The 26,094-nt window shown below is 41.8% G+C and overlaps 2 protein-coding genes across 3 annotated transcripts; one reads left to right on the top strand and one right to left on the bottom strand.

The window, feature by feature from the left end:
- Window positions 1-1,116: 1,116 nt before the first annotated feature.
- Window positions 1,117-22,114, top strand: nectin4b (nectin cell adhesion molecule 4b). Of its 2 annotated transcripts, XR_008954094.1 has the most exons (11): window positions 1,117-1,571; window positions 3,788-3,988; window positions 4,126-4,293; window positions 4,615-4,893; window positions 11,679-11,796; window positions 13,199-13,350; window positions 13,657-13,822; window positions 13,942-14,017; window positions 15,147-15,206; window positions 18,715-19,321; window positions 21,873-22,114. XR_008954094.1 is itself a non-coding variant. In XM_057057685.1 (10 exons), exons 1-10 carry the CDS (start codon window positions 1,520-1,522, stop codon window positions 21,192-21,194), a joined length of 1,521 nt encoding a protein of 506 aa, XP_056913665.1. In that variant the 5' UTR covers window positions 1,120-1,519; the 3' UTR covers window positions 21,195-21,873. The 2 variants fall into 2 exon arrangements, 1 of the variants encoding a protein (XP_056913665.1); XM_057057685.1 differs by lacking the exon at window positions 18,715-19,321 and having other exon boundaries at window positions 1,120-1,571; window positions 20,946-21,873.
- LOC130539369 (zinc finger protein 777) lies at window positions 18,769-26,094 on the bottom strand. Its single transcript, XM_057057697.1, has 2 exons — window positions 25,650-26,094; window positions 18,769-25,115 (listed from the first exon to the last, which is right to left on the bottom strand). The coding sequence occupies exons 1-2, from the start codon at window positions 25,915-25,917 to the stop codon at window positions 24,220-24,222; spliced, it is 1,164 nt and encodes a 387-aa protein (XP_056913677.1). The 5' UTR covers window positions 25,918-26,094; the 3' UTR covers window positions 18,769-24,219.

Genomic DNA, 26,094 nt, shown 5'->3' with positions numbered 1-26,094 from the left:
GAGAGGCTGGGCCGCATCAGGTTTTCCACAAGAAAAGCTCTGATAAAAACATTCCAATGTTCTCAAATAAATTTTTTAAAAATTTCTTAACACAAAATAAGCTGAAAAATAAATAAACAACTTAAGAAGGAATAAGAAAATAAATCGCTCAATCACTAACAACAATAACAATAATAATGATAATAATACAGCAGATATAGAAGACTGAAGACACATAGTTGCTGATTAATCTATTTATCTAATTATTATTCAGTTTCAAAAGTCTGTATTAACAGTTCTTTAACCTTTAACTTTTTGAACATGAATGGAACATTGGAATGACTGCATGAATGTTAGAAGACAAATCAAAATCAAATCAAATCAATCTTTATTTATATAGCGTCTTATACAATCAAAATTGTTTCAAGGCGCTTTAAGACAATAGAAGACAATCTGGCAGAGAGCGACCGGGAGGCAGGAGCTTAAATATCGGGCTGATTGCTGATTCCGAACAGGTCAGTGAAATGATTCCCCGAAGACAGACTCAATGTTTGGGGAATACAAAATAGTCCCTACCAATTACTTCATTTACTTCACGTTTTGTTGCGCCGCTATTTCATTGGCTGCGACAGAGTGATGGACATTAGTGGTGCCGCCAGTTAGATAGCCTAAAATGTGACAATTGCACAAGCGGCTGATTTGTAAAATTTGCTGTGAAGCGACTTTATACAGACAAGACAAAGTTCCGTGTTTAGAAAAAGCGGCAGAGCTCTGCAAAGCACCTCCTCTCCACATGCAAAGCGTCTTCCCCCCACCATGGAACGCCTCCTCTCTTCGAGGCGTAATGTCAAGAGTTCGCAACAAGCTCGGCCGATGTCCCGCCCCGAAGAGCCATATACCCCACCGTGATTGGTGGGTTCGTTCAGCTCCACACACAACACTGTAAAGTGCCATTCATATGACTTTCATATTAAGGTGGGGGCCACAAACTATCGTCCCGGGGGCCGCAGTTGGCCCGCGAGCTTGAGACCCCTGGTCTAAAGGTTAACCCCATCCCCCAACACACACGCACGCACGCACACACGGAGTGAGCCGTTACCTGAAAAAGACGGCGCTGTTTCCGTGTGGGCGGCCCTATGTGGGACAGAAGGCGTTTGTTTTACGTGAAATCAGAGCTTGTGGTCGGCTGGTTTGTCCGTGAAGGAAGCTCCAGATTTATTTGGCAAAAAATCCCACACTTTATTCTTCATTTTGGAGCCAACTTAGTCTTTAGAAGCTGGCTTCATACTGTGATTCGCGGGGGGTTGCCGCTTTTACCCGCAGCAAAATGCGTTGGAAATAGAGTTCATGCATTTTGTAATTTCTACCAAACCATCTCCAGCCTGCATGAGCGCTCCACAGTGGGCCACTGTTGTTATATGCCCGAGCTGATGAGGAAAGGATCCTTGGGATCATGCTCTAAATTCACCATAGAGTTCGGTAATAAAAAGCTTAATAACATAACCTGGAAGACGCTGCTGCATTCGGTGTTTGTATAAAGATGAAGGAGACCCGGCAAATCGCAAAGGGTTTGGTAATGCTTCTACTTGTTGGTGAGTTCTCTTTATTTTCCATAAATATACAATAAAATAAATCGATAAAAAAAGTACAGAGGACTTCTTTTATGACAAAAACAAGTAAAAACTATGTAGAATATAGCGTCACTTACGGTAACCACGCTAGTTTAGTTTTTATCGATGTCATTACTATATTATATTTTAAAAATAATAATAGACAGGCAACTTTAGATATAAAGTTAAATATATGGTAAGAGGACGCTAAAGCCACTTTTATGCCTTTGACTATAAGTTTTTTACTTACTTATTTCCCCTATGAGCGTTATATGTATTTGTAGAGGATATGCCGTTTGTCTTTTATATTTGCAGCAATGTAGAAGGACCACATGGTCATGGAAGCCTCTTGTAGTTGCAATTCGAGATGTTCATTACAATTGTTTCCCATTTATTCATCTTTTAATCAGATTTTTCCCCCCCAATTCTGTAGTTGGTTCTGCGATACTTAATAAGGGTAGCTAAAATGTTTATACTTCCTCACTTGCTGCTTTGGTTACTTCTAAAAATAAGACTTCTTGATGGTAATATTCCAACCACTCTGGACCTGTCGGTTGTTGTATTGTCATTGTATGGTCTAATTTTAAACAAGTGAAGAGAAATGCCTTTCTGGGAGGTTTAAAATTCTGCTGCCAGCCAACTTCATTGCCCAGTCTGATTGCCTCTCCTGTGGCTCCATTAAACCCAAGCAATTACAGCGAACATGTGCTCAAAACCTTCAGCTTGCACACATCTTTTTTTGTTACCATACTTTCGAAATGCTGGTGTCTTCATTTGTCCCCATAGGTGTGGAGAGAGGCACCATAACAGAATGTTGTCCTATTGCATTCTTATTTGTAGGGAACATGAGTCAGAACTTATTGGCCAAGGTTTTTTTTCTTTCTTTTGGCCATGTTGCTCTTTGCAGTACTTCCTTGTTTTGTGAAAGCACATGTGACATTACACACATCCTGAATGAACAGGAAAAGCTTGTACAGCAGCATTGTGTTGCTCAAATTAACCTGTATTTGTCTGCTGCAGAGAAGCTAATTAATCAGTAACCATGGGGGAAAAAGATGTGTGTGCCCCAGAAATGGTTAATGTTCAAGTGCGAAATAGATTTGTTGAATTATCTGTTGCTGTCCTGAAATCCTAGTCAGGTTAGTGGAGCACTAGTTTAGTGCTTGTTCTTATCTGAACTATTTCTTGCTGTGTGTTTTTTTTAACTGAAGGAATTGTGTAAATAATCCCTAAGTGATCCAGGTCTATTTAAAACAAAAATCCCTTAAAGCAGTATGGAAATGGTCACATGAACAACTGTATGAAAACATTTTGGTTTTAAACACTAAAATAATGCTAGACCACAGTTATGGACACTATTGTGGTAGTTGTTAGCACTTTTCTATTACAGCTGGAATACCTCCCCTCTACCTACAATTAGATCTCTTTCTGTCTATGAATAAGCAGATGAACAGGTTTGGTAAGACTGTGGCTGTCTGCCTACAGTTGCTGTTGTCTCGCTGTATGCAGTCTGCACACTTTTATTTTAATTATCATACATTATGGAGCCTTCCTCTGCTTTCTGATAGACAAGTGTCTGTTGATCAGATGTTGTCTTCATGCCAGTTCCTACAACAGATCTGAAAAAAGTAGAGTAGAAATTCTGCATACAGCAGCATATCAAAACAGATAAAACACGTTGTAGATGAACTGATCAATCCTTTACTTAAATGTAGGTTCTAAAACCTAATAGCTGTCAGAATACCTGCTTTACTTAACTGCACAAAGTACAAGAATAGTAAATTTGCAGTGATGTACAATACATTAGATACAAATAAAAAAAAATTTGTTTGAGGAACTGGAAGAAACAAATGTTTGGAGGTCCAGTTTCACTGAGAAGTGACAATAAATGTGCATCATCTATAAGATCACTTCAGCTTCATTACTGTATTGATGATACAAAATGATAGATTGAAATGAAAGATCATTTCCCTTAGTACAATTCATCTAGTCATGTAAAAATATTGTCAGAGGAATCTACTCTGGCCTTGTTCATATTAATTGCTTCTTGATAATTTATTCAATTACTATTGTGAACACCAAATGCTAAATGAACTTTAGAATTAAAAGGGATTACAATTAACTGCAATTACAACAAAATATTTCATATTAATCAGTGTAATGGCTACAGATATTAAATGGTCCACTTCCCTCTGCAGTGACCTGTGCACAAGGTGTCTTTGTGGAGCCATTGGAGCCCATCACATCCCAGCACTCACTGGCTGAGGGTGAGACAAGGCTTCCCTGCCATTATCAGGTGGAAGAGGAGGAAAAGGTGGTGCAAGTCACGTGGTTCAAGGAACATGCTGATGGCACCAAGGAGCAGATCATTACTGCCCATTTCATGGATGGCCACACGGGTAAGCTGCAGCACAGGGTTCTGGGCTGCTGGAGCAGTTTCTACACGTGGTGGTTTTGGAAGAGATTTTAAACAAAAAACATTTTTGTGTGAGCCTAATAAATAACAAGAAATGCACTTTCTCATTTTGTGTGTCAGAGTTTGGACATTATGCAGGCCGGGTCAGGTTTGAAAGAAGCATTCCTATGGAAAACTCAGCCCTGCTCATCTCCAGCACGGAAGTGTCAGATGAAGGCAGATACACCTGCCACATCTCCACCTTTCCCAATGGAAACTTTGAGAGACGCGTCACACTCAGTGTCTGGAGTATGTTTTCTCCCCCATCCAACCACCTCCCACCTCTTGTAGGATACAAGAGCTTCTGAAATGATGTTTAAACCAAAAGAAATTTACTGACTATATAAAGTGTTGCCAACTTTATGGAATCAAAGAGCACACAGTTATTTTTTATAAAATATTGATGCAAAACTATTATTTATCTCCCACCAAAACAGGTAAAACATCTTCCAGTTGCTTTCAACTGTCCAGTTTACTTCACTTGACCTCTATGAATTGTGTGAAGCATATTTAATTTCTTAATGAATAATTTCAAATCCAAGATTGTTGGTTTCCCCTTCTTTGTTTAAGTTCTACCCATTGCTGCCCTTGAGCCTGAGGTCCTGGTGGAAGGTCAGACTTTTCGAGTGGCCGCTTCTTGCAGAGCCGTGGGCCGTCCGCGCCCCCGTCTTACCTGGAACACTGATCTGCCGGGACAGTACACTGACCGCATCAAAGAGGATGGGTCTGTGTCTAGCTTCTACTCTTTGCATCCGTTGCGTAGCATGAATGGGAAAAAGCTAGACTGCATGGTGTGGCATGCTGGGCTGGAGCAGCCACGTAGGATTACAAACTACCTGATTGTTCACTGTAAGTATGCCACATAATGACAACATTCACTCAAGACTACTGATAAAACGGTTAGACCAGAATGCGGCTATAATGTGTTAAAGAGAGTTAGGAATCAAAGTTGCAGCCAATCTTTATTTAGCATTGCATTTTTTCTGGTTGTACTTAGTGAAAGTAAGTCATAACATATCCCTGCAATGGGAAGACCTTAAATCATTGTCTGTGATGATTAAAAAGATGTTCTTTTCAGATGTTCTTTTCTTCATGTGGCATATGCATTGACTTCATACCCAAGAACAACAAAGAAGTGCTTTAAGAGCGTACTTATATTTCATCACTGGCTGCCCATAAAATTTTAAATAGATTTCCAAATCCTTCTCCTGATCCACACAGTAGTCAGAGGCCAAGCTGCATAATTTCTGGAAAAGCAGACAGCATCATACCATCCCAATAGACCTCTCTGTTCTCAGAATGCTGGTTTACTTGTGGTGTCTAGAATGTTTAAAAGTAGAATGGGTGGCCAAGTATTTTAGCTATCCAGCCCCCCTGCTGTGGACATGCTCTCCGTCCAGTTGCAGAAGGCTGACTACATCCCTACATCTAAAATTAAAAAAAGTTATCAATTTTAAAGTTATACAGTCACTCTTCCGGCTATACTGATGCTCTTTGTTAACAACACATATAAAAGTGTTGTCATTACACATTTTGTAATCATTGCTAAATCCAATTTTATTTTTCTTTAAATTTGATTTTGTGTTTTACTTTTATGGATATATGGAAAAATGTAATGCCAGCCCAATTTGTATGAGTTTCCCTTCAATGTTCTTCTCAAGCCTTTCAAACAATATGACTTTATGGACAGAGAATTGAGGGATTGGTGCTTCTTAGTCATGGAGGAGAAAAAGAGATTTTCATCAAGTACTTTCAGAGCTGTCTTAGTTGACATGCCTCTGCAACATTGCATGGACATCTGGCATACTGCCTGTAAAGTGGCAAATAAGGGTGAGACCAGAGGGTGTGTTCTAACTACAGGGGGATCACACTCCTCAGACTCATGGGAAGGTCAGTGCTCCAGTACTGGAGATGGGAGACCCACTCTTAGTTCAACCTAAGATCCAAAATGTGGCTTTTAGTGCCAGTCATAGAAAAGTGGGCCCATTATTCCCCACATGACATTCAGGGATGTCTGGTGGCTGCTTGGAGCTCAGTGATGTAGGAGAGCAGGTGCAGCTGCCCCATGGCAGCAGGGCTCCAGCAGAGGACAGGCCACATTAATGTGGTGACTTCTCACCTGTATGAGTGAGCTTGGTTTGCTCGCAGTAAGTCTCACTCATTCCTGGTGAAGGTTGGACTCCACCAGGTCAACCGTTTATCGCTGATTCTGTTTATTGTTTTTATGAACAGAATTTCTATCAGTTGCTGGGAGGGGCAGGGGGTCAGGTTCAGTGGCCTAATCAATCCATCTCTGCCTTCTGTGGGTGATGTCCTTTTGGCCGTCAGCTCTCGCGGGTGCAGTTTACATCTGAACGTGGGCAGCTGGGGTGAAGATCAGCTCTTCTGATCTGAAACCATGGCCCTCAGCCAGAAAAGGGTGGATTGTCCAATTCAGTTCAGAGAGCAGTAACTGTCAAAATGGAGGAGATCCTTTTCATAACCCAGGGAAAAATACAGCGAAGACAAACCAGGGCAGCATCTACAGTACTGCAAATGCTGAACAGGTCCATCATGGTAAAGTATTCACCGGTTAATTTACATTTCAACCCAGCTGAAATTAATTCAACACCATCATAAATGAATTCCTCAACCAAAAGCTCATCCACTTCACAGTACCTGCCTTCACCTGTCAGTGGATCACCAGATTCCTAACTGGCAGCAGGTTCAAAGTTGTTCCTAACACTAGTGAATCAAGGTTGTTGCCTTAGTCATTTACTGTATAGTCTGTTTACTTATGAGTATGTTGCTAATGATACCACAGTCATTGGGCTTAGCAATAATGATGAGGCTGCTCATAGGGAGGCAAATCTGTCTATATGGTGCATCAACAAAAACCTTTTCCTCAATGTTGTAAAAATTGTAGATTTTAGGAAATCCATGTCCATGCCGATTTCTGTCTGTATTAATGCCACTGACATTGTAAACTGTCTTAAATTCTTGGACATTTACATTATTGACTCCCTTTGTGGTTTTGTAACAGCAGCATTTGGTTAAAAAGGAACAACAGAGACTTTTCTTTTTGAAGTGTTGCTTTCCCAGGGGCAGACACCATTTTTGTGCCCTCCTGCTAAGGCTATAAAAGTTTTATATTTGGCCATTTTAAGTAATACCATCCATCTTCCACTGCTTATCCGGAGTCGGGTCGCGGGGGCAGCAGCCTAAGCAGCTATTTCTTCCAGCTCATCCGGGGGGATCCCCAGGTGTTCCCAGACCAGTCGAGAGACATAGTCTCTCCAATGTGTCCTGGGTCTTCCCGGGGGCCTCCTACCGGAGGGACATGCCCTGAACACCTCACCAGGAAGGCGTCCAGGGGGCATCCTGACTAGATGCCCAAGCCACCTCATCTGGCTCCTCTCAACGCGGAGAAGCAGCGGCTCTACTCTGAGCTCCTCCAGAATGGCAGAGCTTCTCACCCTATCTCTAAGGGAGAGCCCAGCCACCCTACGGAGGAAGCTCATTTTGGCCGCTTGTACCCGTGATCTTGTTCTTTCGGTCATTACCCAAAGCTCATGACCATAGGTGAGGGTAGGAACGAAGATCGACCGGTAAATTGACTGGTAAATTCACCACTACGGACCAGTGCAGAGTCCGCATTACTGCGGACACCGCACCAATCCGCCTGTCGATCTCCTGCTCCATTTTGCCCTCACTCGTGAACAAGACCCCGAGGTACTTGAACTCCTCCACTTGGGGCAGGAGCTCCTCCTTGACCCGGAGAAGGCACTCCACCTTTTTCCAGCTGAGAACCATGGCCTCGGATTTGGAGGTGCTGATTCTCATTCCAGCCGCTTCACACTCGGCGGCGAACCGATCCAGTGATTGTTGGAGGTCACGGGCCGATGGCGTCAGCAGGACCACATCATCTGCAAAGAGCAGAGACCCGATCCTGAGGTCACCAAACCGGACCCCCTCAACACCATGACTGCACATAGAAATTCTGTCCATAAAAGTTATGAACAGAATCGGTGACAAAGGGCAGCCCTGGCAGAGACCAACCCTCACTGGAAACGAGTTTGACTTACTGCCAGCAATGCGGACCAAACTCTGACACCGATCGTACAGGGAGCGGACGGCCCGTATCAGAGGGCCCGACACCCCATACTCTCGGAGGACCCCCCACAGGACCCCCCGAGGGACATGGTTGAATGCCTTCTCCAAGTCCACAAAACACATGTGGACTGGTTGGGCAAACTCCCATGCACCCTTGAAGGCCCTGCTGAGGGTATAGAGCTGGTCCACCGTTCCACGCCCAGGACGAAAACAACATTGCTCCTCCTGAATCCAAGGTTCGACTATCCGGCGGACCCTCTTCTCCAATACCCCTGAATAGACCTTACCAGGGAGGCTGGGGAGTGTGATCCCCCTATAATTGGAACACACCCTCCGGCCCCCCTTCTTAAAAAGAGGGACTACCACCCCGGTGTGCCAATCCAGTGGCACCGACCCCAATGTCAACGCGATGTTGCAGAGTCGTGTCAACCACGACAGACCTACAACATCCAGAGCTTAACGAACTCCGGGTGGATCTCATCCACCTTCGGGGCCTTTAAGTAATACATGATTATCAAAGACAATTATTTATTATTTAATAATTGAATCTAGCTGTTTTCTTGCTGTTGTTGCTTGTAGAGGTTCATGCCTTGAGTTCTGTAAAGCACCTAGAAACAATTTTGATTGTAACAGACACTAAATAAATAAAGATGAATTCAATTGAAGTATATTTGATCACCTTGGGGCACAAGGCAAAAGAGAGCCAAGCCATTAGTGATTAGTCAGTCTCAGAAAATGTACCAGCTTGTCAGTTTAGCACACTTAACTACCTTATTTTCACGACCATAAGGCGCACTGTAATAAAAGGCGCAGTCTCAGTTATGGGTGCTAAATCTGTATTTAAAACATACATAAGGCGCACCGTATTATTAGGCGCATGATAAAACATACAGTAAAAAATGACAACGGAAGTAAAACAGTGAGTTTCGACACATTTATTGAACAAAATATTCATTCTTCTGCCACAAAACCATCAAAGTTTTCAACTTCTGTATTTGAATTAAACAGCTGCGCTATTTCAATGTCCAACATCCCGAATTCCGCTTCTTCATCATCTGAATCAGACTCACCGACTGGTTCCGCTTCAGCGTTGATGCTGGCTTTTGTGAAAGCTCTTACAGTAATCAATCAATCAATCAATCAATCAATCAATCAATCAATCTTTATTTATATAGCGTCTTTTACGATCAAAATTGTTTCAAGCCGCTTTCCAGAATTCCAGGGCCTAACCCCAGACAAGCAACAGTGGCAAGGAAAAACTCCCCTTTAACAGGAAGAAACCTTAAGCAGGACCAGGCTCATGTAGGGGGACCCTCCTGCTGATGGCCGGCTGGGTAGAGAGAGAGGAGAAGGGGGAGGACAGGTAGAGGATAGAATAGGAAGGAGAGGAGAGGAGAGGGGAGGGGAGAAGAGGAGAGGATAGGCATAGAGCACAGAAACACATACAAAAATACACTATATTGAGCAAGCCACCGGCCGAATGGGTCAGCGGGGCCGGAGGTCATCATGCAGCTCCGAAGGCGACGATACCTGTAAATTAATACAGAAGGGGGGGGGGGCAAAAATAGCATCACTAGTCTACTTGATGAGGAGAGGAGAGGAGAGGAGAGGAGAGGAAACCATGACCCAGTGGGGTGACAGAGGCCTGTCAGGTAATCATGTTTCTGGACCCCGGCAGCCTATAGCAGCATAGCTAAGATGTTAACCTAATGATTAGACGACCCCCTAAGTATGATAATTTGTCTGTCTATGATAGTAACTGGAACTACAGAATTAGTAACAATAAGCTTTTTCAAAGAGGTATGTTTTAAGCCTAATTTTAAAAGTAGAGATGGAGTCAGCCTCTCGTACCTGGACAGGGAACTGGTTCCATAGCAGGGGGGCCTAGTAGCTAAATGCTCGGCCTAGAGACTGGGAACCACAAGTAGACCAGCATTCTGAGAACGGAGTGGTCTATTGGGCTGGTAAGGTGTCACTAGCTCCTCCAGGTAGGATGGAGCTAGGCCTTTGAGGACCTTGTAGGTCAAAAGAAGGGTTTTAAAAATTATTCTAAATTTAACGGGCAGCCAATGAAGAGACGCCATTATAGGAGTTATGTGATCTCTTTTGTCCATACCTGTCAGAACTCTGGCTGCATCATTTTGGATCAGCTGGAGGCTTCTTAGAGAGTTGTTTGAACACCCTGATAATAAAGAATTACAATAGCCCAGCCTGGAAGTAACAAATGCATGGACTAACTTTTTAGCATTATGCCGCATCAGTAGTTTCCTAATCCTTGTGATGTTCCACAGGTGAAAAAAGGCACCTCTAGAGACTGTTTTAATGTGTGAGTTGAAGGAGAGATTTTGGTCAAAAGTTACTCCAAGATTCCTCACAGAGAGACTAGATGTTAATGAGACACCATCTAGAGTGATAATGTTCTCTGATCTATCCCTGAGAGGTTCAGGACCAAACACCATGACCTCAGTTTTTCCTGAGTTAAGGAGGAGGAAATTTGAAGACATCCAGGACTTTATGTCTTTAAGACAGGTTTGAAGCTTCACTAACTGCTCTGTCTCCTCTGGTTTCATGGATAAATAAAGCTGAGTGTCATCAGCATAACAATGAAAATGCTGCCGAATAATGTTCCCTAAGGGAAGCATGTACAAGGTGAAAAGGATTGTTCCAAGTACAGAACCTTGTGGAACTCCATGGCTAACCCTACTGTATGAAGAGGGAACACTGTGGACCTGAGCAAACTGGTATCTATCTGATAAATACGATCTGAACCAGTCTAGTGCTGTCCCTTTAATCCCAATCACATGTTCCAGTCTCTGTAACAGGGTGCTGTGATCAACTGTATCAAAAGCAGCACTGAGAGCCAGCAGACCCAGCATAGAAACCAGTCCATGATATGAAGCTATAAGAAGATCATTAGTAACTTTAAGAAGTGCTGTTTCTGTGCTGTGGTGAGCTCTAAAGCCTGACTGAAACATCTAAACCAGGCTGTTTCTCTGCAGGTGCTCCAGTAACTGAGTCACCACAACCATCTCAAGAATTGTAGAGATAAAAGGAAGGTTGGATATCGGCCTATAGTTTACTAACACATCAGGATCCAGTGATGGTTTTTTAAGCAACGGCTTAATCGCTGCCACCTTGTAGGACTGGGGTACATAACTTGTCACTAAAGACCAATTGATCTGGTCCAGGATAGAACTGCCTATCAATGGTAAAACATCCTTCAACAGGTGCGTTGGGATGGGATCTAAAAGACACGTGGTGGACTTTGATTTCTGAATTAGCGAAGATGCTGAAGACGGCTGAAGAAGTTTAAGGGCTCGTTGAAGAACCTGTATGTTCCCACAGTCAGCACATCTGGTGATGGTCCAGTTGTTGGGATGGCCTGGTTAGCTTTTTCTCTGATAGCTAGAACTTTATCTGTGAAGAAGCTTATGAAGTCTTCACCACTAAGGGAAGAAGGGATACGTGGATCTACAACACTGTGACTCTTGGTTAATTTGGCCACAGTGCTGAAAAGAAAGAAAAACTTTTCTCTGTGTCAGATCCCCCAGATGCAGCCATCTCCAGTGCTACAGCGGAATGGTTTGTGGGCTTGAAGAAGGGTGAGCTGGTATGCAGCAGTGGAGGATACCCCAAACCTGAAAATGTGACCTGGAAATGGTACAGGCAGACTGTTAGCAACACATGATATTAACTGTTTACCTTGGTCTGGTCTCCAGCAATAATCCAGTCATTAAATGTTAAAGTTGACATTCTGCTACTCATTCATTCATTAAATTGAACTGGAATGCACCTCAAAACATACCAATTACATACAAACTTACAACAGAAACTTACAACACATACAACAGATACGTCTGTTTAATTCTAAGAAGCTCTCTGTTCTTCATCACGGTATAAAAACTAGGGACAGAGCAAGAAAGAGACACAAGAAAGAGCAGGAGACACATGCTATGCACTTAATCACAGTGCCACACTTTAAATATAACTCTAATTTCTGCTTAAACATAGGGTCTGCACTTTAATTAGAAACAGTCTACCAGCCATCAGAGCCACGGCTGAAAACGCAGGGACTGAAATCTGTGTGTCAATTGAAAAATGTTTTAGTCATAAGGCATTTAATTATTATTATTATTATTATTATTATTATTATTATTATTATTATTATTATTAGCCATCAGCCATGAATTCCAGAACACAAAGTTACTGAAAAGACAACATAATACAATAGAAATATAAAAATAAAAAAATAAAAATAATCCCTTCATGGTGCATTTAGAACCATTAAGTGAGATCCGTTCTTAAATTTTTAAAACATTTTGCAACATATTCCAGTCTGACAGAGCTGAATATCCAAAAGCCTTTCTTCAGTTTTTCTGGAACAGATAGCATGAAGACATCATATTCTAGATGTAATATACACCTGTTTGCATGTTGACATGACATTGGTATTTTTGCAAGTCCTTCTTTAAACAAAAAATACATAGTACATTTTCTATGCAATGTATTGTAACATGCAGTCATCCTAGAATAAATTCTGGAATTGGTAATTGTATGGCAGTTAGTAATTGGCTAAGAATGGGTAGCTAACTTCTTCTTTCTGTTTCATTTTAACCTTCTTTTTTGTGTCCCGTTCAGACACCACCCTTCACGCAAAAAGTACACTAGGTGTTGTTCTGAGAAAAAAAAGAAATGTGAGTTGGCTCCAGTTTTGTGGAGCTATAGCAGCACTTTGAATGGCTGCTCCAGCACAGTGAAACTACAGGCAACATGACCTTTCAGTGTACTGGATTAGAAACCTGCTTCCAATAATACAGTTGGTGATACCTGTTGTAACATTCTGTGGTAACCCTGATCCTTTTTTCAGACTTCTTCACGTAAACCAGTTTGGCTGTTGTGGATTGTTGTTATTAGATCTGTGTTTTCCTCATGAATAGTTTGAGTCCTGTTGTGCTGGTATTTTTTTTTAATTGCTGAAATGAGTGTGGCCTCTACTGTGAATCATTGATATTTGTATTTTTAACCTTTGAGTTTATCTGGTGACACCTCTGATTACTCACAGGAACGGTGGAGCTTTGCCAGACGGAACATCTGTGGTCGGAGAAAAGCTAATTTTTGGGCGGCCACTTCGCCTGAATGACAGCGGGCTCTATGAATGTGTGGTCAAAAACAAATTAGGATTTGGAAAAACAGAATATATGATGACAATATCAGGTGAGTGAATGCCGCTTTAGCCTTAATTTACTGTTTGCCTTATTAGGACACATTTAGAAAAATGATGTAACTATGCTGTCCCTTGTGGTTGAGCCGCGTTGACGCGAGTCAGGATGGAAACGTAATTTTTTGGTTTGCTTGTTTTTAAGATTCCCACTGTATTTTACATTGCAATTTTCTAGACTATAAAAATCTGAACAATGAAAAGAAAAAAGGAAATAATAACTTGACACCTAATTCAGGTTTACTCAAATTCAGTTATATAACTTAACATTTCATCAAGGCACTGTGTCTTTTTTTTCCCAGAAAACTCACAACTCACAGATGACTCTCCCATCAGCAAGCAGTTTCTGACCATTATCGGTGCTTCGGCTGGAGCCCTAGTGATATTCTTGGTCACTGTGGTTTTTCTTGTCAACTGCTACCATCGAAAGAAGAACAGAAAGCTTGTGAGGCAGCTTAGTGGAAAAATGTAAGCTGAACAGGATTTTTTTTAATGAATGCTTTTAAATAATCAAACATCTTTAGGTAATTAATAAATAAATAACCAAATTCAGTTATTATTTCAGTATGCTGTTTTTTCTTGCCCAGGGAAGAAATTAACAACCTTTCAAGAGAAACATCTCTGAGGAGACTGAACTCTTTTAGCACAGACCCCCGGGTTCAGGTACACAACCCATAACACACTCTCATGCTGACAAGTCATCTGTCTTACAGAATACACCCATCCTGAGCCAGAGGAGCTGTTGTGGAGCCTCCCAATAATTACAAACTGTTATTATTGATTTATTTTAGTCATTATGTTGTCTAGAGTTTATGATGGCTTGATGAACTGGTTACCGTAATTTCTGGACTATAAGCCGCTACTTTTTTCCTACACTTTAAACACTGCGGCTTATTTATGTTTTTTTCGTGGCGCTTTATCACAACTGTTGTGAATCAGTCATTTTTAGTAACCCTCATTAACATGGAAAATACTAGAAGAAAAGCATATGATGTGACTTTTAAGTTAAAAGCGATCACTCTGGCGGTTGAAGAAGGAAATCGAGCTGCCGCGCGTAATCTTGGCATACATTACGGTAATCAATGGCGAGAAGGTGGAGACGCCCGCCTGAAGAACTGATCCAAAGCAAAAAGTCAACAAAAGCTTTTAGTCGTAAACATCGCAGGTGGCCTGAGCTTGAAAATGTTCTGGAAGACTGGGTCAACACACAAAGAGCAGGCGGCCGCGGTGTTTCCGCTGTACAAATCAGACGGAAGGCAAAAGCAATCGCCACTGCGATGAAAGTAGAAGATTTTAGAGGTGGGCCATTGGGGAGTTTTAGATTGTTCATTGTTTGAGTAAAAAAAGCATAAACAACGTAATTTGTGTGTAGCTGATACAAACGTATATTTCAAGGTAGCTGCATTACAGACACCGTTAGAAAAAAAAAAGCATTTACCGGTAGAATATATTTGTTTATGTTGCTATGCGGATTAAATTAAAAGAAAAGTTAAAAAATCCTGACGTGATAAAAATTGGATTTAAGGTCTCTGTATAAACATACAAGTGAAATTACTACATGGGATACCTGCAGATTAAAATCCGGTGCAGCTTGTATAAATACAAAATTTATTTTCTTTCTAAAATTAGATTATGCGGCTTATAATCAGGTGCACTCTATAGTCCGGAAATTACGGTAATCAGAAATGTAACTGTCTCATTACTTGCCAATGAAAGTAATTTTGTGTTGTGTAGTTATATTTATTGTAATTTTTATGTTGTCAGTAATGTTTCTTTTTTCAAACTCCTCCAGCCTGATGATTATGCCCTGCTCAGAGTGGACAGCTGTTTAAAAAACAGCCAGCTGTCTTTGGTAAGTTTCCTACTGAAGACAATCATTTTGTATGAATTTGAGGGCAAAAAATTCTGCTCGAATGTTTTCCGTGTACAGAACTTTGGTATTTGGCGGTTTCTTAAGACATATTAGTAACAATCAGATTTCGAATCATTCTCAATAGAGATGTTCTCCTCGAAGCAGCAGCTGGACTTGTATCAATCCTTTGAAGCAGAAGCATCATGTCAGGATGTAACGATGCCTCGCTGTGCCCTGAAAAAATCATGTACTTCTGACCAAATAATGCCGCCCTCATTTTGGCAGTGTCATGCTGCTTCTAAATCAGGACGGTTTTCAAATTCTCATAACCGGGAGCACGATCCCTCGAACCATTGTAGATTTTTTGAGTGGAAGAGATTTTGGGAGCACTATTGCTGTAGTTGCATTAAGGAAACATTGATTTCAGTAGTTTCTGATGGACACAGATATTAAATACACATTAACAGGTTAGAAGACAAATGTAAAGTGTTTGAGAGCAGAAATTAAAAACCTTTGAATGATCCAAATACCCAAGTTTATTGTCTGTGTAAATTCTCAGTCATCCAGGTCATTGTATCCAAGGTAGTTTTCTCTGTCAACTGGACTGGGTTTCTTCTCTTGAAGACGTTTCGCCTTCTATCCAGAAGGCTTCTTCAGTTCTGAAATCGCTGGGGAGAGAGCTTGAAAATATATAGCCCCTGTGGACCATTTGCATGCTAATGATCTGGGAGGTCACCTGAGAGTCGTTAGCAGGGTCGTTGGTCGGGTCGTTCACCTAGTTTCTGTTGAGGTGTCTCCCCTTTGTCTGATGAGTCACTGGGTCTCCTGGAATGGTGTGAATGTTTGTTTTGCTGTTGGAAGGAGTGGAGGACTGCATTGTATGTGGGTGATAGGAAGTGCCTCAGGCCACCACCTCTGTTTAAGGATGGTTTCTCCAATTTAACATGGATAGCTTCCTTGACCCCCCTTTCAAACCAGCGGTCTTCTCTGGCCAGTATCCTTACTTGGCTGTCCTCGAAGGAGTGCCCACTCTCCTTTAAGTGTAAGTGGACTGCTGAATCCTGACCCGAAGAGGTGGCACGTCTGTGTTGTGCCATTTTTCTGTGGAGAGGTTGTTTGGTTTCCCCAAGTTTATTGTTACACAAGCATTTCCCATTTATCTATATTTATCTTTGAATTTTCTAAAAATATTTTGAATTTCTATCACCCATGTAAAAGTTTATCACTTTTACATACAGTACTTTATTAAGGTACAATCCCATTATCATACAACAACAGTATATAACTATTTAATATAGTTAAACATTTTAAAATGCACATAGAACCTTTTTAATTGCATTTTAAAATGCAGATAGAACCTTCGTTAAAAATACATAACACCTTATTAATGCCCATATGTTTTGGACACTCGGGTGAAAAGAGGAGCAGAGCTGTCAACTGATCACTACCTGTTGGTGAGTTGGATCAGGTGGGGGGGGCACCGCGCAGACCTGGCAGGCCCAAATGCGTAGTGAGGGTCTGTTGGGAACGCTTGGTGGAGGAACCTGTCAGGCGGGTCTTCAACTCCCACCTCCGACAGAGCTTTGATTGCGTTCCGGGGGCGGGGGGGACATTGAGTCTGAATGGGCCATACTCCACTCCGCCATTGTTGAGGCGGCTGTCACGAGTTGCGGCTGCAAGGCTGCTGGTGTTGGTCGTGGCGGTAATCCCCGTGCCCAGTGGTGGACACAGAGGTGAGGGGAGCCGTCAGGCTGAAGAAAGAGGCCTACAGGTCATGGTTGGTCTGTGGGTCTCCGGAAGCAGCTGACTGGTACAGGTTGGCTAAGTGGGTTGCGGCTGAGACGGTCGCGGAGGCAAAAACTTGGAGGAGTTCGGTGAGGCTATGGAGGAAGACTTTCGGTCGGCACTGAGAAGATTCTGGCAAACTTAGGGGCGGCATGCGGCAACTTGCTCACACTGTGCTAGGTGTGCGTGGGGAGCTGCTGACGTCTCCTGGGGCAATTATCTGGCGGTTATTATCTGAAGGAATACTTCCAGGAGCTCCTCAATCCTACCAACACGTATCCACAAGGAGGAACAGAGTCGGGAGACCAGGAGGTGGACCATCCAATTTCCGGAGCAGAAGTTGCCGAGGTAGTGAAACAGCTGCCTGGCAGTGGAGCTCCGGGAGCAGATGAGATCTGCCCAGGGTATCTTAAGTCTCTGGATGTTGTAGGGCTGTCCTGGTTGTCACGCCTCTGCAACATTGCGTGGACATCGGGTGCCCTTGGACTGGCAGACTGGGGTGGTGGTCCCTATATTTAAGAGTGGGGACCAGAGGGTGTGTTCCAACTATAGGGGGATCACACTCCTCAGGGTGGAGGGTGTCGAGTTCGGGAGGCGGAAAATCTCATTGCTGCTTTTTTCGGAAGATGTAGTTCTTCTGGCGCCATCAAGAACCATCAAGGACCTCCAACACATGCTGGGCAGTTTTCCCACCGAGTGTGAAGCGGCAGGGATGTGGATCAGCACCTCCAAGTCAGAGTCCATGCTCAGAAAAAGGTAGAGTGCCTTCTCCGGGTCAGGGAGGAGGTCCTGACTCAGGTAGAGGAGTTCAAGTATCTCGGGATTTTGTTCACAAGTGAGGGTAGAATGGAACGGGAGATCGACAGGTGGATCGGAGCGGCATCAGCAGTGATGTGGGCGCTAAACCGATCTGTCATGGTGACGAAGGAGCTGAGCAGGAAGGCAAAGCTCTCGTTTTTTCAATCAATCTACTTCCCAATCCTCACCTATGGCCATCAACGTTGGGTGATGACCAAAAGAATGAGATCGCGGATACAAGCGGCCGAAATGAGTTTCCTCCGCAGGGTGGCCAGGCTCAACCTTAGAGATAGGGTGAGAAGCTCGGACACCCGGGAGGAGCTCGGAGTAGAACTGCTGCTTCTCCACATCGAGAGGAGTCAGCTGGGGTGGCTCGGGCATCTGGCCAGGATGCCTTCCAGACGCCTCCATTTAGAGGTGTTTCGGACATGTCCCACCTAGGACTAGGTGGAGGGATTACATCTCTCGCCTGGCTTGTGAGTGGCTGGGGGTCTCTCCGGAGGAACTGATGGAAGTGACCGAGGAGAGGGCTGTCTGGGCATCCCTCCTGAAGCTGCTGCCCCCGTGACCTGGATTCAGATAAGCGGGAGAAAACGAGACGAGACCTTATTAATTTTATGACACCTTGCCTTTATTATTCTATTCCAATTTCATTTCAAAGGTTTCCCAGCAGATGTTGCCATATGTGTTATCATATGTTTCGACACAATGAACCCTTTCAACACAAGGCTCAGTTATCTATCACTAATTCTTATCAAAATGTCATAAACATTTAGTTTCTTATTTTAAATTCTTATTCTCACCCATTATATATTTCTCTTTTAACCTCTGATTTAGCTGATTTCTGTTGATTGATTCAGTTTGATTGGTTATTCAGGGGCATCTTTCGTAAAGTGATGTAACTGTACAGGTCGCTTCCCCACAGGAACAACCCATTTACAAAGGAGGCCAAACCACAGTGGGTGAGAAATGGGGTCCCCTTCATTTGACTTCAAGCCGGATTGGCGTGAACGCTTGCGGCTCGCGTACAAAAATGGGGTCCTCAGGGAGAGGTGGAAGTGGATGAACTTGGGCGCCCCTGTGTATGGCCTAATGGCAGTGAGAGCCTGAGAGAAACAGAGATGGAGATAGAGAAGGAGCGGAGAAGGGTAGTGTCATACCTGAAGAACAGCAACATGTCATTGGTACAGTATGATATTAACTGCGGAGAGATTAGTCTGAAATCCATTGTAGTTTGTTTTTAAATATCACATGGTATCATTGTGCCAGGCTTATGCACAGGCACCGCTTTTGTATTTACCTGCTAAGGGTAGTAAATGTTACATTTGGATATCATGAGTGATTAATAAATGATCAAAGCCTAATTTACAACTAATTAAGGCGGAAGAAATTTGGAGCTCTTGAGAGTGTTGAGTTTGACAAAATTCACTCTTTCATCACTAAACAAACAGCATGTATGTTTAAAATACATTTATTATTAACAACGGTAAAACATTGAAACATTCACATCTACAGTGTACTTCTATACATGTGTGCGTGTCTGTGTGTGTGTGTTTGAAAAAGAGGCTGCTGAGGCCTTGAGGCTAGGAACGAAGAAGATTCAACAAAAAAGGTTGACCAAGATAGGTGACTGTGTGGGTCACTCAAACCATGTGCAGACTGAGGTCGCACCAGGCTGCAGTAGGGTGGTTAGTTTAGCATGTAAGAGACCCTGAATCGATGTACTGCAAGTTAACCAACATCAACTAAATAACGTGGCAGAACCAACTAAACATTACCTGACTACTAAACTGATCACAAATCACTTTGACACAAATAAAACATCAGGTAGAAATTCTGTGTTTAGCGTGGCTTGACTAAGCCTCGTTGGTGTTACCAGTACTGGAGGGAGAGATGATTGGTCTGGTGTGTTGCTCTTTTGGCTGGAGATCCTGGTGGGGAAGCCAAGCTGGGAAAAGTTGTACTTCCAGTTTTGGGGTAGTTTTTAAGCAACTTGGTGCTAGCTAGCTGGGTAGCCCCCATTGCTGAGAAGATTAGACTGCAAGATCGTTTGTTGGCTAATAGAAGTTGTTTTGCAGTATCTTTGTAATTTCTCTGCAGGCACTTTTGTCACTGCTGTGAGGAAAGGCAGTGTTGCTGCTTTCTTTCTCTAAGCTTGCTGCCTAAGCTCAGCAGCTGGGGTGGGGGTGGGTCCTGGGAAAAGCCTTTATATGACCTGATGACTTCCAAGTCACATGCCACAGTCAACCAGTGACAGCTGCTGGGTCAGGTTTTCACACCTGGAGGATTGAGGGACTTTTGTTGGTCTAGTACAGCGCTTCTCAAATAGTGGGGCAGGGGGGCGCGGTGCGATGCCGTGTGACCCCGGAGAACATGTTTTTTTTTTTGCCGTACTAGAATAAAGTGTAATTGCACATCCCGCGCGCACACACCACAGAGCGGCAAGAGATAGGAAGTGCAGTGAACAAACCACCAAGAGACAGCATGAAAAAATACTTAACAGTGATGAAAAGAAAGGCGGAGAGAGACGGAGATAATGAGACATACGAAAGTCTCCCGAAAGCTAAGACGAGGAAATATGACGAAGCGCTTGGCTTCACTACGACTACAGTGGGAGACGAGGAAAGACCGGTGTGTTTACTGTGTCTAAAAATGTTGGCAGGACAGCATGAAGCCAAATAAATGAAGGCGTCACTTAAAGACATTACACCCCAGTCACGCTGATCAGCCGCTTGAGTTTTTTCGGCAAAAACGTGCCGAATATTGGCAACAATCATCCCGCTTTGGTCTATATTTCTTTCTTTTTTGTTTTCTTTAATATTAATAAGGATACAATGTTATGCAGAGGTGTACTTATAACAATTTCATAGACAAATGATACTAATTATAGTCACGGCGGGGGCGCAAAATGTTTTCTTCTTCCTAGGGGGGGCGTAACAGAAAATAATTGAGAAGCACTGGTCTAGTATAATGAAAGCCATGTGGTCATTGGGTTATGCTTGGTGAGCCTCAATTGCTCATCCACAGGTCCAGGTCCCAACAGTATAATAGGTTATCTGCCATCATCAGTGTTGTCAAGTCCTTTTTATTCGCAGCTGTTCGATTATTTTGAGAATTGAAAATGATGACAAATATAGTTTGTGCTCTGTCTGCCAGGACTCAGGACTACTCTCTTCTATGGGTCCCATAAAGGTTCAGCAGGATGACTCAGACTCAGAACAGAGCAACCCCAAGGAGGAAGACTCGCCACAGTCAATAGTAGAGGGATATGAGGGTGATGAAGACAGCAGCTTCTATCAGCTGTCAGAAGCTCTCACCAATCACTTCTACTACAGTAACGGAGTCCTCAGGCCCAAATTACACCCCAATGCCATCCTGCTGCATTCCAGAGCCCAGATAATCTAGAAAACAGACATCTCTGTTTCCAATCAGGCCGCTAGCTTTGCTTCATGGCCACCTCTCAGGCAGAGATCCTTGCTGCCACAATTCCACTAGCTGCAGCATGTTTGTTTCATACACTTCATGGAAGTGGTCCCAACCATTCTAATGGTTTAATTCTAATCAGTGAATGAAGTTTGTGTCTATACACTACAGTTATATTCCTTAATGTGTAGGGTGCTAGTACAATTCAATTTCCCTACGGGGATGAATAAAGTAATCTGGAATCTTGAAATTTCATACAGTGAGTACCCAACCCCATATAACCCCATATAACTGAGGTGAAGAAAAAAAATGAATTAAAAAAAAAATCAAAATTAATTAATTTAAAAAAAGGCTGCCTTTTTGGCACAGTTGATGGGAATTAATGGGAAGCATTTATCCACAATACAAAAAATGAATCAACTTTATGCATTTTTTTTTTTTTTTCATCTCAGTGTATTATAAACCCAAGAAATAGGCTATTCCCATTTTTAGCATGTTACCTCTGCATTGTGATTTTTTGCTTTTATGGTCTTTTTTAGTCTAGTGTGATGATGAAAAGTTTGGATACTTAGTGTTTTTAATGTACAGTTATCTGTAAACAGTTTGAGCATCCCTGGTAAAAATTTGGAAAATTAAAAGATAATGCCTGGTTAAAAAAAGACTCCAAGTGATATCAGTGGATTATTTTTCTTTGGTAAAATTTTGGGTTGAAAAATATAAAAGCAACACTCTGCAAACATATAGGAACCACAGCTCTCAGCCTTTCAGTCAAAGGTTAAACTCAAGGCCAAAATTTGAAGCTTTAACTCAACAAAAATCGAACTGAGCTGTTGTCTACTCATGCCAGTGTTGTGGTCTGTAGATATAGATCTTAATCTTAAATAAATGTTTATCTGATCTTTTTTTTTATCATCTATTTAATTTCTTTTCCTGTTTCTCGTTCATGTGTATGTGTGTTTTTTTGGAAGGTGATTTTTTTTGTATGCGTTCTCTTTTTGGACACTGAAAAATATTCCAGATGCCAAAACGATCGCTGCACGTCGCGTGCCGATCGCAGCCAAAATGCGGGACGTGAACGACACAATCCTTAACTTGGGCGCCAAAACGAAAATCCCTCCGTTTGTTGGTGCTTCGCAGCTATTCGCGGCGCTTCCGCCATGGGCTCCTCGAAGCAGCATTCTGAAAATAAAAATCACTAATGCCCACAAAGCAGGTCATCACAGGATAGTAAATACGTTTTCTGACGACCTTGTCCTTAGTTGTCTGTGTAGCTAAGAAATGGCAATTAAGATCATGTTACCCTGGATTTTCAGGTGTGTTCAAGGTCACTATTCATTTGTACAGTCCCCTTTGTAATTTAAGTTTTTAACATATGGTCTTTATTTGCTTCCTAAATTATTCAGAATTATAATTGAACCATTCTTTCATCTGCCTGTAAAATATTCTCTAGTGACTACCAACATAACCCCATACACCATACCTCGATGGATCCACAGTTGGATCCCCCCAGTTTTAAATGTCATTTATTCTGGTACTCAAGTAATCTATTTTAACTTCTTCAGTTTTCAAGACTTGTTTCTGAAGTTCCATCTGAAGTCTGCTGGCTAGAGAAAGAAAGTTTAAAATCCTGTTTGACTGAAATATCTTCAGAAAGGTTTGCAAAATTTGATGAAAAATGAGAATTAAATTTTTTTTAATCTAAAGGGAATGTCTCATCTTTAACTTCATGCCCTTTGCAGATTACGTCATCTTCCTCTTCCTTAACTGTTCAATGTAACAGAAATTTTGAAGAGGTGTTCACTCTTTACCTGCCACTATACAACTTTTTTTGGTCAATTTTTCTATTTTGTTTACAAAACTAAACCCCCCCCCCCCATATTTAAGTGTTACCTTTTGCTTGATTAGAAAAACATGAATTTAAACACCTCAAAAAGCAGATAACTGGGGGGGGGGGGGGGGGGGGTGTTGTTGAAGGGTTCCCCCTTTAACAGCATGATTCTGTTCATTGCAGCATCATGCCAATTTTAAATGTGTAAATATTGTGCAAATGAAAAATAAAACAAAATGTCACAAATGAAGGAACATTTATCATCTGTGTTTTAAAAATATAAAAATCCCATATGCTGCAGTTTTTTCTGCAGTCTCCACTTTAAAAAAATAAATAAATTCCCCCCTAAAAAATAGAAACTGTATTAAGACATAGTCATACCTAATGTACATTTATTTGTTTAGACATGTGAAAATGTGAACAATCTAATACAAAAAGTCTTTAAGCTTAATATACTTTCAGAAATGTAAGGTTAGTTCTCTACAACAGGAAATTTCATCCAAAATTACTCATCCCCAGGAACTTCTGAATAGTTTCTGAAAATTAAGTGGTTGTGGTGCCCCACATGTGATTTTTTTTCTTTCAAAACACACTTCTGTAGTCACCTGGCTTCCTAGTTAGGAGGGTTTTTTTTTGCTTTCACAAAGTCAGTACTGTAACTGTATGCACTGTGCCATCATCTAATATATATAAAACCATTTTCTCTATTGTCATTGAACTTTAAAGTGCAACTTTAATTGAATAGTACTGGGGTAATATTAAAGGCCCTATTTTAGTCTTTACTTGGTATAATTTAGGTAATTTTCAAATGTAGGTACTTGCCAAAATCTAGGTAATCCCCACAGTAATAAAGACTTAATTGCTACAAGAAGACAACAATTCCTCCATTTGTAAAGTTTAACTACTTATGATGTTCTGTTTTGTGTTGGTTAAGAACTAGATACATTCTGAACACCATTTCTTAAAATTTGACAGGACTGAAAAACTACTCTAATAGTCCAGCAAAATATAAACAAAGTTCAGGAAATAAATTCTTCCCTAAACTAAATAACCAAATTTAATTCCTTTAATCAAAGCATAACCAAAACTTGGAAAAAATAGCAACACAATATCCTATAACATCAAGAATTTCCTAATTGAGGCATTAAATCTGATTTTTTTTGTCCTGCATTCAGCATATCAAACTGCATTTTGTGACTGAATGTCTTTGTGAATCCGTTGGTGGGTGCGAAGGTTACTTCTCTGAGAAAAGCTCTTTCCACACGTGTCGCACATGTATGGTTTTTCTCCCGTGTGAATTCGCTGGTGAATCTCCAGATGGCTGACACGGTCAAAACTTTTGCCACAGAATGGGCAAATGAACCACTTCTCCTTAATGCGGCGGCCTGCTAATGTCCTTTGCAACTCTGGCTCATTTAAAAAAAAGAATCTCCTATCTGGGTTGAAAGAGGACATGTTCTTAGTTGGAGGGGGGTTATCGATAGGAATCCTAGTGGACTCACCTCTGTCTGTTAGTGCATCTATACGTTGACCTGTCTGCCCTTGGCTAAAAGTTACAGAAGCCCTTGATTTGCTCGATAGAGCCTGTCTTTTTTCCCTCATCAACCTGTCAGAACAAACTGTCTCTGAACTATCAAACATATCTAATGCATTCTGAATGAATAGGATTTCCGAATCTAGACTTTGTAAAAGTTGCTTTGGCTCGCAAAAACAGTCAGAGTCATCAGTAGCTTCACTGTCTCCCACAGAAACTGTTGACCACCGCTGGCTCTCTTGTTCTGGTACCTCAAAAGGCTGCTGGTTCAGTTCCATTTCATTGTGAACTGCTTCTTCATTAGCAGTTTTTTTGGTGTCCCCCTCCTTCTCCATAATCACGACATCTCCCTGCTCTTCGGACTTGATGATAAAATCCTTGCCATCATGTTTTCTTCCATCACTCTCAGAGCAGTCAGATTCTAACTGTTCATCTGTTGGTGAAGGTGGTGTTCTCTGGGTTCTCTGAGTGGCCAAAGGGTCTGTCTTGTCTTTAAAACTGGGATCACAAAATGAAGTCTGGGCTGAATCGAATTCTGGTCCTAAAACACACACAAAAGTGTTTCCGGAAGAGTTGAATACTTACTGAACTTTTTTTTTTTTTTTTTAACCTTTAAGAACCCTCTAAACACATAAATCCTAAAAAAAGTCAACTTTTGCTCACTGTGGCTGTCATACTGAATATCTAAACAAAATAAAATTTATTAATACAATAGATGCTAAGTAATCCTAACAATTATAGTAATGCTAGTCTGGACATTTTTTTGTGTTTAAATGTGTTTTTATGTTATAAATGTGTCTTGATGTGAAAATTATGAATGTTCAGTCATGTCAATTAATCTATCTCTCTATCTGTGTGACTTGCTGTGTTTTTGTGAACTGTACAATTGCTGTAAAACACAAAGTATTGATAATCATATTCTTTGTAAGCACCTTTCAGGAAACTCGACACTGAACGGCAGACATATAAAACAGTGATTAAAATCAGCACAAAATAGAAGGTGATAAAATGACTGACAGTGTAGCCAGAGTAAGTAGGCAGTATTACCTTGTCTCTAATGAGCAGTTATTCTTACCATCACTGCTGTTCTGCTGCTCCTTGTTCGAGAAAGACGACGTGGACAGGCATGAACTCTGCTTCTTAGAGAGGATGTATAGCCGCTCGTTTTCTATTAACACTAACTTCCTGTTTAAGGCTTCTATTTCATTTTCTTTTCGGCGAAGTTCCACTTGTACGAGACTGAAGCCGTCCTCCCACAGCTTACTGATTTCTAGTACAGCAGCTTTAGCTAACATTTCCATGATGTTGGTTAACTTGCTCTGGAAAGCTGCGCAGCTATCCATGTCGGTTCGCTCTGGTGTCGCACGTCGAAATAACGGGAGATCTCCTGTGCGGGTGGGAAAAACAATACTCACGTAAATTACATAAAATCGGCTACCGTTATCTTCAAAACAACACTTTCAGAGCATTTAAATGTCACGCACTATCGACCGGATATAATGCCGGATATAGTGCCTGTC

Source organism: Takifugu flavidus, chromosome 15, assembly GCF_003711565.1.
Source record: "Takifugu flavidus isolate HTHZ2018 chromosome 15, ASM371156v2, whole genome shotgun sequence".
NCBI lineage: Eukaryota > Metazoa > Chordata > Actinopteri > Tetraodontiformes > Tetraodontidae > Takifugu > Takifugu flavidus.
This window is presented reverse-complemented; position numbering and strand designations above follow the sequence as displayed.

Coding starts and splice junctions, on each gene's coding strand:
- nectin4b (XM_057057685.1), top strand. CDS start 1,520: ATGAAGGAGACCCGGCAAATCGCAAAGGGTTTGGTAATGCTTCTACTT. Junction 4,294..4,614: donor CGTCACACTCAGTGTCTGGA/GTATGTTTTCTC, acceptor TCTTTGTTTAAG/TTCTACCCATTGCTGCCCTT. Junction 4,894..11,678: donor AAACTACCTGATTGTTCACT/GTAAGTATGCCA, acceptor TCTCTGTGTCAG/ATCCCCCAGATGCAGCCATC.
- LOC130539369 (XM_057057697.1), bottom strand. CDS start 25,917: ATGGATAGCTGCGCAGCTTTCCAGAGCAAGTTAACCAACATCATGGAA. Junction 25,116..25,649: donor GCAGCAGAACAGCAGTGATG/GTAAGAATAACT, acceptor TGTGTGTTTTAG/GACCAGAATTCGATTCAGCC.